Source organism: Oncorhynchus mykiss, chromosome 12, assembly GCF_057628025.1.
Source record: "Oncorhynchus mykiss isolate SJ-2025 chromosome 12, ASM5762802v1, whole genome shotgun sequence".
In the NCBI taxonomy this organism is placed as follows: domain Eukaryota; kingdom Metazoa; phylum Chordata; class Actinopteri; order Salmoniformes; family Salmonidae; genus Oncorhynchus; species Oncorhynchus mykiss.
This window is the reverse complement of record NC_143033.1, coordinates 18835039-18847852: the sequence shown is the minus strand read 5'-3', so window position 1 is coordinate 18847852 and position 12814 is coordinate 18835039. Positions and strand designations below refer to the sequence as shown.

General features: G+C 41.0%; 2 protein-coding genes and 2 pseudogenes across 16 annotated transcripts in view; 1 reads left to right on the top strand and 3 right to left on the bottom strand.

Annotated features, from left to right (window-relative positions):
• tnksa (tankyrase, TRF1-interacting ankyrin-related ADP-ribose polymerase a) overlaps positions 1 to 6712 on the bottom strand; it is a 151207-nt gene extending 144495 nt beyond the window's left edge. For 5 of the 15 annotated variants that reach the window (XR_016484914.1, XR_016484912.1, XR_016484913.1 and 2 more), the window contains exons 1-2: positions 6212 to 6711; positions 1664 to 1888 (exon numbers count right to left, since the gene is read on the bottom strand). Coding sequence is in view for 8 of the 15 variants with exons in the window: in XM_090191936.1 (XP_090048062.1) it covers positions 1664 to 1888; positions 6212 to 6662 (676 nt within the window). In the remaining 7 variants the exon portion in view is untranslated. Of the gene's footprint in view, positions 1 to 1663; positions 1889 to 6211 lie in introns of all 15 variants that reach the window. The other 10 variants (XM_090191938.1, XM_021622901.3, XM_090191939.1 and 7 more) reach the window with 4 other exon arrangements.
• A 996-nt stretch (positions 6713 to 7708) lies between these two features.
• Positions 7709 to 8646, top strand: LOC110537117 (heat shock protein 30-like; annotated as a pseudogene).
• Positions 8647 to 8976: 330 nt separating this feature from the next.
• LOC110537116 (heat shock protein beta-11) lies at positions 8977 to 11129 on the bottom strand. The gene has a single exon (XM_090191947.1). It carries the CDS (start codon positions 10857 to 10859, stop codon positions 10230 to 10232), a length of 630 nt encoding a protein of 209 aa, XP_090048073.1. The 5' UTR covers positions 10860 to 11129; the 3' UTR covers positions 8977 to 10229.
• Positions 11130 to 12130: 1001 nt separating this feature from the next.
• On the bottom strand, positions 12131 to 12787 carry LOC110539123 (heat shock protein 30-like; annotated as a pseudogene).
• Between the last annotated feature and the right edge of the window lie 27 nt (positions 12788 to 12814).

Sequence of the window (12814 nt, the reverse complement as noted above, 5' to 3'; positions counted from 1 at the left end):
CCTTCCATTTCAATATTATCGCTTGCACAGTGCTCCTTGGGATGTTTAAAGCTTGGGAAATCTTTTTGTATCCAAATCCGGCTTTAAACTTCTTCACAACAGTATCTCGGACCTGCCTGGTGTGTTCCTTGTTCTTCATGATGCTCTCTGCGCTTTTAACGGACCTCTGAGACTATCAGTGCAGGTGCATTTATACGGAGACTTGATTACACACAGGTGGATTGTATTTATCATCCTTAGTCATTTAGGTCAACATTGGATCCTTCAGAGATCCTCACTGAACTTCTGGAGAGAGTTTGCTGCACTGAAAGTAAAGGGGCTGAATAATTTTGCACGCCCAATTTTTCCGTTTTTGATTTGTTAAAAAAGTTTGAAATATCCAATAAATGTCGTTCCACTTCATGATTGTGTCCCACTTGTTGTTGATTCTTCACAAAAAAATACAGTTTTATATCTTTATGTTTGAAGCCTGAAATGTGGCAAAAGGTCGCAAAGTTCAAGGGGGGCGAATACTTTCTCAAGGCACTGTATATGTGATAGTATACAAATGTAAGCAAGGTTTGAAATTATTATGTTTTAGTCAAATATTATATCTGCTTGGGCTTCTTGCGTTCAATTTGTAGTCTACAAAAATTATTCGTAATTATGTTCCGGACCCCTGATCATCCGCTCAAGAAAAGAAAATGGCCCGCGGCTGAATCTAGTTGATGATCCCTGCTATATGTATTGCAACTCAATACTGCGAGTTTATTGCGATTTGATGTTCCAAACAAATTGCTCACTATATGTCTGCTGCAGAGAGACACATTTTGATCAGTCAGGGAAATAAAAGTGCTGAAAACATGTTGGCTCTCTATTTAAAAAGATTGAGGATGAAAAATTCCTGAGTTATGGCAGAGGTACAGCCGACTAGCCATCTCTACCGTAATTTGTTTTACAAATAGATACTTGGAGTCAAATATCTATATAGTATAGAACAAAAATGATATGCAACTATCGGTTCCACCCCCCCATTACCAGAGAGAATAATGTATGCTTCCCTGTGCCACACTGCTCATTTCACAGTAGAAAGACACCAATTAGAAACCAGCTGCAAACACAAGAGCCAACAAATATAGTAGAACACAATTAAAATAAATGGATGCTAAAATGCAAGGACTATTTCATTACAGCGATGGGAGATAAAGTATCTTGTCATTAAATAGGCCTAAGTAAGTTACAGAGGCGCTTTAGTTTCTGCCCAGAGAAACTGTTCTGGCCTGATGTTCAAATGGTATGTGGTTTATCTCCCTGCAGACAGGGAGACTGTCAGGACCAGACCGTTATGGCCTGGTCAGAAAATACTATTATGTCATTTGGGGTTGTGACTCATTGATGAAATCACTAGGTGGTGACATTTTGGTCTCAGTGTAAAACAACCTGGTTGAAAGTCCTGATGCAATACTCAGCAGCAGAGCAGACCATAGCATTCTCATTATCTCATATCTACTTCTAAAGCATTAGGCTAGTAATTGAGCCCTCCATGACAGAGTAACCTTATATTTGCATTCAAAGACATGCTAGGCCTATATTTTATTATATAAAACTGAAAAAAGTTAGTAAAGTTAGCACAAGATGCAAAGCAAGCATATAAGTTGCTTGTTGGCTTATAAACGGTTCTTACCGATGCACACGTCTAATTTGCCCTTGATGGCAGCCTCGTGGAGTGGTGTGTAGTTCCAGCTGTCCCGGGCGTTTGGGTCGGCACCCTGACAGAGGAGCAGGCTGACCACCTCAGCGTGGCCAAAAGAGCAGGCATTATGCAGAGGGATCAAACCTCCATCATCACGGGCGTGAACATTGGCACCTGTCTCAAGGAGGTGCTCTACAACATCCTTCCTCCCAAATCCTACAAAGTAAACGGTGGAAAGATTATCAGGTGTGCTGGGCCAGTTCCATGCATAAACGCTCACTTAGGTGGCCCCCTGACCAAAACATAGGAATCATTGTATACATATACAGTACCAGTCAAAAGTTTGGAAACACCTACTCATTCAAGGGTTTTTCTTTATTTTTTATATTTCCTACATTGTAGAAAAATAGTGAAGACATGTAATACTACATGACTCCCTATGTGTTATTTCATAGTTTATGTCTTTGCAATAATTCTACAACATAGAAAGCAGTAAAAATTAAGAATTAGTAGGTGTGTCCAAACTTTTGTATTCAGACCCTTTGCTATGACTCAAAATTGAGCTCAGGTTCATCCTCTTTCCAATGATCATCTTTGAGATGTTTCCACAACTTCATTAGATTCCAGACCTGTGGTAAATTCAATTGACTGGACATGATTTGGAAAGGCACACCTGTCTATATAAGGTCCCACAGTTGACAGTGCATGCTAGAGCAAAAACCAAGCCATAAGGTCGAAGAAATCGCCCGTAGAGCTCCGAGACAGGATTGTGTCGAGGCACAGATCTGGGGAAGTGTACCAAAAAATGTCTGCAGCATTGAAGGTCCCCAAGTGCATTTCTAAATTTGGTTGTCCATCAGCAGTTTCTCTTGTTATGTCAAGCAATCACTCAATTAGCCATGTCATCTAAACATTTTTAGATTAGATTGGTGGTCTAGCCATCAAACTTGTAATAATCATGGCTAGGGTTACAAAGGGGCGGAAACTTTCGGGAAATTTCTGGAAATTTTTCAAGGGAAGTTAAGCCCTGGAATTTGGGGAATTTTGCTTAAATTCTTCAAAAAAGTTAGCTATTAACAGTGAACCTTTTTTGTGGGGTACACAAGGCAATTATAGGTCTTGTGGTGTAATTTGGGTTAAACTATCTCCAATTCAATGGAATTGCAACCCTCTGCATGCACAGTGCATTCTTCCATCACATGTACAGCTGATAATCAAGATCTTGGGCACTAATGAGATGCTATTGAGCCCACACTACTATACTGTCTGAGCCAAGGACTACATGATTTCCGGTCAATTTTGATAACACTGGGTGGGGTGAATATATTTTATTTGACATAGATTATTTATTGTTAACAAGTTAATAGTAGCCTACAGCAAAGTGTGTTTCAATCATTTCCACCTTGTTAACAATTTCTGCTAGTTAGTTTTTGCTACCATGTGGGTTTTAGCTTGCTTGAACCTGCTAACTGAGGTGTGTTAATTCACCTGTTTCCATACATATTCAAATTTAAAACATGTATTTTACAAAAGAGTTGTTTAATCAAACTGCTTAACTATTTATCTGAACATGGAATTGTATTTGTTTTTTTAACTAATTTGTTTTTCTAATCATTACAGAAAAATGCCACGGGCACTATCTGATGTGTGGAGACATTTCACTGCAGCTAATGTAGAAGGAAAATGTGTACATTTGCAAATACTATGCCAAATCATATGTGAAGAATGCAACAAAGATGCAAAATCATCTGGCCAAGTGCATAAAGTTCCCTCAGCATTCACAACAAGTAACCTCTGACAAAAGTCCCTCTACTTCTATTCAAGGTGAAAATGATGAATCAGACACCTTAATGATAGCAACAGTCCTCCTGGAATCAGAAGTTTTTGTTGACTCAATAGAGGAACGTAGTCAGAAATGCTGATGAATGTCTTGCTCGAGCTGTGTATGCAACTGGTTCATCTCTGATGCTCACAGGCAATGTGTATTGGAAGATATTTCTGAATTGTCTTCTACTAATTTGCTGGATGCAGATATCAAGTAAAGGTCAAGCAAATCATAGAGAAAGCAGACTGTATTGCAATTATCTCTGATGGGTGGTCAAATATTCATGGGTAAGGAATAATTAATTACATCTCCTCCCCTCAAGCAGTATTCTACAAGAGCACAGACAAGGGACAACAGACACACCGGTCTCTACATTGCAGATGAGCTGAAGGCAGTCATCAATGACCTTGGACCACAGAAGGTATTTGCACTGGTGACAGACAATGCTAGGAGTCCTACCCTTACATCACAACCATTGGCTGTGCTGCTCATGCATTGAATCTGCTCCTCTAGGACATCATGGCACTGATGAACAATGGATACACTCTACAAGAGAGCCAAAGAAATGGTTAGGTATGTGAAGGGTCATCAAGTTATAGCAGCAATCTACCTCACCAAGCAACTTGAGAAGAATAAGAGTACCACATTATAGCTGCCCAGCAACACCCATTGGGGTGGTGTTGTCATCACGTTTGATAGTCTCCTGAAAGGGAAAGAATCTCTCCAAGAAATGGCCATATCACAGTCTGCTGATATGGACTGCCCCATCAAGAGGATCTTCCTGGATGATGTATTTTGGGAGAGAGTGGTAAGCAGCCTGAAACTCCTGAAACCTATAGCAGTAGCCACTGCACGGATTGAGGGCGACAATGCCATCCTGTCTGATGTTCAGTCTCTGCTTGCAGATGTCAGAGAAGAAATACATACTTCCCTGCCCACTTCACTGTTGCTCCAAGCAGAGGAAACTGCAGTTCTGAAATACGTCAAAAAGCGTGAAGACTTCTGCCTGAAGCCCATTCACGCTGCAGACTACATGTTGGACCCAAAGTATGCTGGCAAGAGCATCCAGTCTGGTGCAGAGATCAACAAGGCCTATGGTGTCATCATTACTGTGTCTCGCCACCTTGGCCTGGATGAGGGCAAGGTTCTTGACAGTCTGGCAAAGTACACTTCCAAGCAAGGGCTTTGGGATGGAGATGAGATATGTTAGCACAACTGCCATATTGCATCAGCCATCTGGTGGAAGGGACTTTGTGGATCTGAGGCTCCTTCCCGTTGTCTCAATGATCCTCCAAATCCCACCAACATCAGCCGCCTCAGAGCGCAACTGGTCCTTGTTTGGGAACACACACACCAAAGCACGCAATAGCCTGATCAATAAAAGGGTTGAAAAATTGGTGGCCAGCCTTACAACGAGCCATCCTCAACAGGGTTGGAAAGAGGAGGCCCAGGGAGAAGGCATGGAAGCCTGAACGGAAGACAACCAAAGCTTTAGTTTCTTGACTATCATTTTACAGATGCATGTTGAAAATGTTTTGGGGAGATGCGATGGATCATTGGGGATCATTCAATATTCCCTTTATTGTGTTGTTAAGTGAAACCATCCCATGTGAAGAGTCAACTCATTTACTTAAAATTCAATTCATAACTAAATTGTTTTTATTTCTATTGGAAAGACATCATAAGTAGATGTAATTGCAAATTATTACATCTACTTGTGATAAGGTAAAAGGTTTATGTTTGTCTCCATATGATATGGTAAATGTATCCAATGCAAAAAACACCTACATTTAAATGGTATTAATTAGCATATATTCCCACGGAAAGTTTACACCTCTGAAAATTCCCCAAAATGTGCAACCCTATCATGGCGGAATACTGACTGGGAACACAGGGCACGTGCACGTGCCCAGTGGCCCTGCCCTCCAGGGGGGGCACATTGATTGTGTTAGACATTCTCACACAGATATCATATTAAGATGGCAAAGGTCATTAAAATGTAAACAATTGCAAGTAATCTGCTTAACTGAAAAAATATATTTAAAAAATATGTTAGAGCGCCCCCCCCCCAACTAAATCTCGCTTAGGGGCCCTAAAAGGCTAGAGGCAGCCTTGAAGGTGCGTTTATCATTCATTGGACGTCCTGCCACGAATGTGTCACTAATACAGTGTAACACAACCTCCTATCATTATTTAACATATTTCCTTTGTTTATTATGAATAGACAATGGTTGTGTGTGTCACATCTACTTCTGTATTTTTTGTTTGCCTGCCAAATTCCTTGTTTAATACAAGGATATCTTACCAAGCCAACTTGCTAGTTAGTGATCTACAATTGTTTTTAGATTAATTACGCTGGCTGCCTGACTACTTGGCAGGGCCTGTACTTTTTTTATTGCAACTTGCTGACTACAACTTGCTGGCTAATAGCACCCCGTACCCCTAACCGAAGGGGGAGTCCATTTTGTTTGACAATCTAGCTAGCCTAACATTAGCTAACTAACTATCCAAGTTTGTAACCAACGTTTGTTAACTATCTAACAAACCGAGTGGGCAAGATATCTATAAAAGGTTGGCCTAAGAAAACGTGTCAGTTAGGTAGGTAACTATTTACCGAAGTAGTTGGTTAGCTACTAATTAGCAAAACAAACCAGCTCGTCATAGTGAGCATAACATGACAATACCGGTCGCCAATACGCCATCGTAAACGCTACCTGCAGCGAAGTGCAGAGGAGTGGATTTTCGACCAGCCATGTCCTTGGCATTGACGTTAACCGTATCCACCAGCCTCTTCACCCGCGATACATCCCCAGTGCGACAGGCTTCAAACAACTCTCTGAAAGCCCCGCTTGTCCCGCAGTCGCCGCCCGCGGGGCTAGTGCTGCCCGAGTCAGGACTGGGGCCAGCGCTGATGCCACCCCCGGTGGTACTAACGTTAGAGGAGCTGGTGCTACTGCTCAGGGCCGGGGCGGGGATATCGGGGGAGGCCGGAGTTAACTCCTGATCACCGGCGCTGTCTAGTTCAGCACCGGCTGGAGCCAAAATTACTCCACCACCGGGAACTGTAGGAGATCCCGGAGGAGTGAGGGAAAGATAAGTACTGCGAGATGGCGAGGATATGCTCTGTTGTTGTTGCTGCTGAGAAGGGCGACGAGGCGCCGCCATTTTTACATCAGTCCCACTGGGAACAAGAAATATATTGGCTAAACTTCCTGGAAGTGGAAACTGTAACTTCCGGTTTCGATTGTCAGCAGTGAAAATCGCCCCTAAAAAGATTTTTATAACAGGCTTTCAAAACAGTATGTTTTAATATTTTTCTACTGTTGTAATCCGACATTTCTGATAAAGGAGCTTGTTATTTATAACAGTTTATTGTTGCTCTTTCAACCAGATAGACTAGCCAATTAACCAATACAATTCGATTTGAATAGACTAGGCAGGGAACCGGGGTGAGTGAGGCTATATAGTTGCTATACTATATAATCAACCTTTACATTTTTTGCACCGTACGCAACCCACAGAATAGCATAAATCGTCTGTCTTTTGAAATAAGGAAAATTCATTAAACTTAACACAATTTTCCTCTAGTCTGTGAAATTCAGTTTGCACATACTGCACAATGACTAAGCATGATATGTCCCTATGCAGATCACATTTTTCACTTAATCTCAAGTAGCCTGAGTCACTGCTAGGCTGCCTGTCCTGATATTGACATGGGCATGAATATGAAGCATATCTAACAGGCAATATCCGTTTCAGAAAAAAAAGCTTTTTTGCATGACTTTTATAGGAAATGTAATTTTCAATGAGCAGCTGAAATCACTGTCAGTCAGGTTGGTCTATATAGTTGTTCTGCCTTGCCATTCATAGCCTTGCAAATTACATATGAAAAATGAAAGCTATTTGAAAACTATAGTCTATAGTTACAATGGTGAAGATTGACATTCTGCAACCATTCTGGTCCTGCCCATTTGAAAGTAAGCCTATGCTTTTTTAATCTTGGAGTGGATAAGGAAAACTTATGGGAGGCGTACTAATGACCTGGAGTGCTGGGAAACACATAGGGAAGAAAATATACCCAATATCATCACAGATAAAGGACCAAATATGTGCACAGCCATTTCTATTACTGAACATCCAAATGTAGAAAATTACTCCCACGGTGACACCCAGTGGAGAACTGAGGCAAAGACAGGAAAGTTCCTGAAGACACTGGAGCTACAAGTGAAAGAATGTAAAAGCTGTGAAACTCCCACTGCTTTGACAGAAACCAACACTGAACACACGGTACAATCTCAGAGCAAGGGGACTCAACATTAAAATTGACTGAAGATGCTGTGCTCCCGAGTATTCCAGTCTTCCCTCAGCCCATTGATGGACTTCTACTGGCCTGTGCGCAGTCTTTGGCCAGAGGTCCAACCTCTTCTCTGCCAGCGGTATTTACAGCAGAGAAACATGCTGGAGATCAAGAGCAGTCTGGAGCTAATGGAGAAACATCAGCAGCACATCTTTGGAGAGATGGACCATGTCCCAGCCTCTGTGGTCAACCAGTCTCTTACACGCTGGAGAACGAGAGAGAAGGTTTTGCCCTGGCACTGGAGACTAAAGACTACTCCCCAGAGGAGCTGTCTGTCAAGCAGATGGGCAGGAAGCTGAGAGTCAATGGGAAGACAGAGAAGAAGCCGGATGATGGGGAAGGCTCTTACTCTTCCAGATGCCAGGAGTTCAGACAGGAATTTGATCTGCCTGATGGGGTGAATCCTGAGACTGTCACCTGCTCCCTGGATCATGATGGGAAGCTCCACATCGAGGCTCGAAAGAATCCATAATCTGCTGAGGAGGTGGCTGAGAGAGTGGTGCCCATCAACTGTAGCCTGGATGTGAAGATGCCACAATTCCTCAGCTCACAGACAGAGGGCAGCAACATAGAGGGCAGCACCTCAGACACATAGGAGAAACAACAGAACACTATTTCACATAAAGACTGATCATAATATTATGCTATTTTTTATTTGACTGGATGTTACATTTTCTAATCTATATTTGTAGGGTTATGAAACTGTATGCATTTACATTTCATATCTTGTAACAATCAATCTGAGATGCTATTTAATTGAATCAATCAAATCTATACATAATATTGCAGTCATTATCAACTCTTCAATTAATGTCAACATAATGAAAATTGATAGAGGGGCTAAAGGCTGGCCTAAAGACTGACACTGTCTTCTTTGTGGATTTTCTTGTTTTTCAAATGAATTATCTAAATGTCATGATATGTTTTGATAAAATGTGTAGTTTTGTTACCCAATAAAATGTTCAGTATACTTCTAAGACAGTTGTTAAATTCATTTTTGTGAAATATACCATTTCATTAAGTTAGTTAGAGAGAAGTATATTTAACATTCAGGCCCATATTTTTTTGTTTATATATAAGTATATCATTATTAACATAAATAAATCAGAAAAACAGTGTAAGTTCAGGACAACCTTACCAGACCTTTAATTGCAGTTACATGTTCAGGTCATGGGATAATTTCTTACTCGTCATCTTTTTGATATGCAGTGTTCACACTGCTCTTAACCTTTTACAGTGTTGTGAGAAATAGTTCAGATATGTCACGATCTCTTCAGTGATATCATGACGACAACAACATGATTGGTGTAATCACTGCTACCACTCCACTCCTGTGACACTCAGATATTCTCTAGCACATTGGAACACTGTGAATATGACACTAACACACACGGAACGATCCAGATCCTATTAAATCACTATTATAATTCCTAATTCTTTGCACATAACATACTGTACATACACATAACCTGTTTGTGCACATTTTGTTTAACTACATTTCTCTAACCACCCTAACAACCTTTTAACTACATTACTCTTAACACCATTTTGTTTAACTACATTACTCTAACACCATTTTGTTTAACTACATTACTCTAACTACCCTACAACCTTTTAACTACATTACTCTAACTACTCTAACAACCTTTTAACTACATTACTCTAACTACCCTAACAACCTTTTTACTACATTACTCTAACGCCATTTTGTTTAACTACATTACTCTAACACCATTTTGTTTAACTACATTACTCTAACTACCCTAACAACCTTTTAACTACATTACTCTAACACCATTTTGTTTAACTACATTACTCTAACTACCCTACAACCTTTTAACTACATTACTCTAACTACCCTAACAACCTTTTAACTACATTACTCTAACTACCCTAACAACCTTTTAACTACATTACTCTAACACCATTTTGTTTAACTACATTACTCTTCATGAAATCAAACTGTCTTTTGATCCACTATTTGATTTTCATGGCATCTATTGAAATGGAAAGTTTACCAGGCCAGAGCATACCCATCATACCAACTCAGGGACATGATTTAAATGGAAAAATATTAATTAACCAAATGCAACATACTGAAATACTGGTTTGTATAACGAAATTACATCAAACAAGGCAAAACATTGTAAAAAATAAAATAATAATAATACATTTATTGAATTTGCATAAACATTGGCTTTACATTCCATGCCATTGAGAATTATTGACGTTGCATTTATCAAATTTGACAAGGAGCAATTTACCCGAGATAATTCACTGATGTCTGTACTGACTAGTATTCATGGGAGTTGTATATTATTGTCCAGCCATAAAGTTAATGGTATTAGTTATATCATGATACAGTGTCATCATAATCAGTCCTTCTTGGGCTCTGCCTCTACAGCAGTGCTCTCAGCTGCAGCGCCGGGTGAGGTTATGGCAGGTAAGCAAGTGATAGGAACCACTCTCTCATTGCCTTCTGTCACAGCAACCACTTTTGGAGCCTGGATCTGTAGCTGTCCATCATTCAAAGAGCAGGTGACAGTCTCAGGATTCACGCCTTCAGGCAGATCAAACTCCTGTTTAAACTCCTGGCATCTGTAAGAGTAGGAGCCCTTTCCATCATCCTGCTTCTTCTCTGTCTTTCCACTGACTCTCAGCTTCCTGCCCACCTGCTTGACAGACAGCTCCTCTGGGGAGAAGTCTTTAGTGTCCAGTGTCAGTGCAAAACGGTTGTTTTCTTTTCCCATCTGGAAAGAGATGGGCTTGAAGTCAGTTGAAGATAATGGGCCTTCAATGTCTTCAAAAATCTTTTGGTGCAATCGTTGCATATATTCCATATTGTGCCTCATCTCCTGCATATTTCGCATAATTTCCTGCTCCATCTGGAAGAAGAGAGGCCGTGTCTCTGGCCAGAGACTGCGAACGGGCCAGTGGAAGTCCATGAAGGGGCTCATTGGGCTCATTGGATTGAGGGAAGGCTGCATCATGCTGGGGCAAAGCATCTTCAAATCAACTCTGTCTGTGTCGTTTCTGCTGGTCTCCGTTGGTCTCGTCTCTGAGTGTGTTTCTGAGAGCTTATGTCCGGAGCAGACTAGGGCTCACAGCTTTTATCCTGTCCAGTTGGTAAGTTCCAGTAGCATTCCATTTGACTGCTACGTTAGTGTGTTATGACTACGCAACTTCTGTCATACTCCAAAACAAGCCCCTGGTAATACTGCAGTCTAACTGCCAAATGCCTCTGGGATATATCTTTGCTCTATTTACAGAGTGACTAGAGTGAAGCAGGTCGGAGTCGCAGGGGCACATAACGTCCTACAAAGTTAGAAAGGAATCTACAACAGCTGCTTTGTCATCCTGCCATTTTCTGTTCCTGAATAACCTTTTCCCCTGACAACAAATCTAAAGTATTCCTGATATCACTGTGCTTATGAAGATAACAAATCTAAAATATGGTTTTGCCTTGAGTGATAGACAAAGAAAGAATTACAAGTGCACTTCAGCAATCTGTTCCCCTTAGTGATATGACTTGCAGTAAATACATTAATATAGCTTTAGTCAGTATTTAACTTCCCTCAACACTCTTGTCGGATGTGACCCTGAAATTGACACCCCCACTGACGACATTGCTTCCTTACTCTGTCTCTAAATATAGCTATGTGGTTGTTGAGAGAGAAGATCACCCAACCAAAAGATTATTCATAGTGTGTATTGGGTAGCATAATTAGTTACCACCTGTAATGCAATAATATGCTCGATTTGACTGTAGAAGAACTGTTAAGATTCTATTTGTGGGATGTTTCCAGCAACTTCTCCAAGTTAATTAACTGTTTAAAGGGGCACTTGATCTGGACACAGACTATTGCCATGGCCAATCCATTTTAAGGAACATATGGGAAGATGTCATAAGAGAAAAATGTGTTACTGTATTCCTAAACCATGGCATCAGATTAAATCCACTGAGCTTTTGGAGGAGACGCTAGAGGACTGAATATAAATCAGGACTATGACACAACATATTTGGGTTTTCTCAGACCTTTGTCAGGGTTACAGTAGGTCCTTTTCAATGACTTGCCAAAGACTGGGACTGAAATATTGTATGTGAAATAAGCTCAAAACAACTGTTATAAGTACTGTTGGTGCTTTTTATTGGTACACAAAAATACATTTAGTTTACATTTTATTGGGTAACAAAACAACACATATGAACACAAAATTTCAGAGATAATGTTATAAAAAAACATGACAAAAAATGAAAGATGAGATTTGAAGTGAAAATAGTTTCAGTCTTCAGGCTATCAACTTTTTGCCGAGATATTGATTCCTCTGAGTGTCTATGTTGCTGCCCTCTGTCTGTGAGCTGAGGAATTGTGGCATCTTCACATCCAGGCTACAGTTGATGGGCACCACTTTCTCAGCCACCTCCTCCTCAGCAGATTTTGGATTCTTTCAAGGCTCGATGTGGAGCTTCCCATCATGATCCAGAGAGCAGGTGACAGTCTCAGGATTCACCCCATCAGGCAGATCAAATTCCTGTCTGAACTCCTGGTATCTGGAAGAGTAAGAGCCTTCCCCATCATCCTGCTTCTTCTCTTTCTTCCCACTGACTCTCAGCTTCCTGCCCACCTGCTTGACAGACAGCTCCTCTGGGGAGAAGTCTTTAGTCTCCAGTGCCAGGGCAAAACCCTCTTTCTCCAGCGTGTAGGAGACTGGTTGGATGACCACAGAGACTGGGACATGGTCCATCTCTCCAAAGATGTGCTGCTGATGTTTCTCCATTAGCTCCAGACTGCTCTTGAACTCCAGCATGTTTCTCTGCAGTAAATACCGCTGGCAGAGAAGAGGTTGGACCTCTGGCCAAAGACTGCGCACAGGGCCAGTAGAAGTCCATCAATGGGCTGAGGGAAGACTGGAATACTCGGGAGCATAGCATCTTCAGTCGATGTTAATGTTGAGTCCC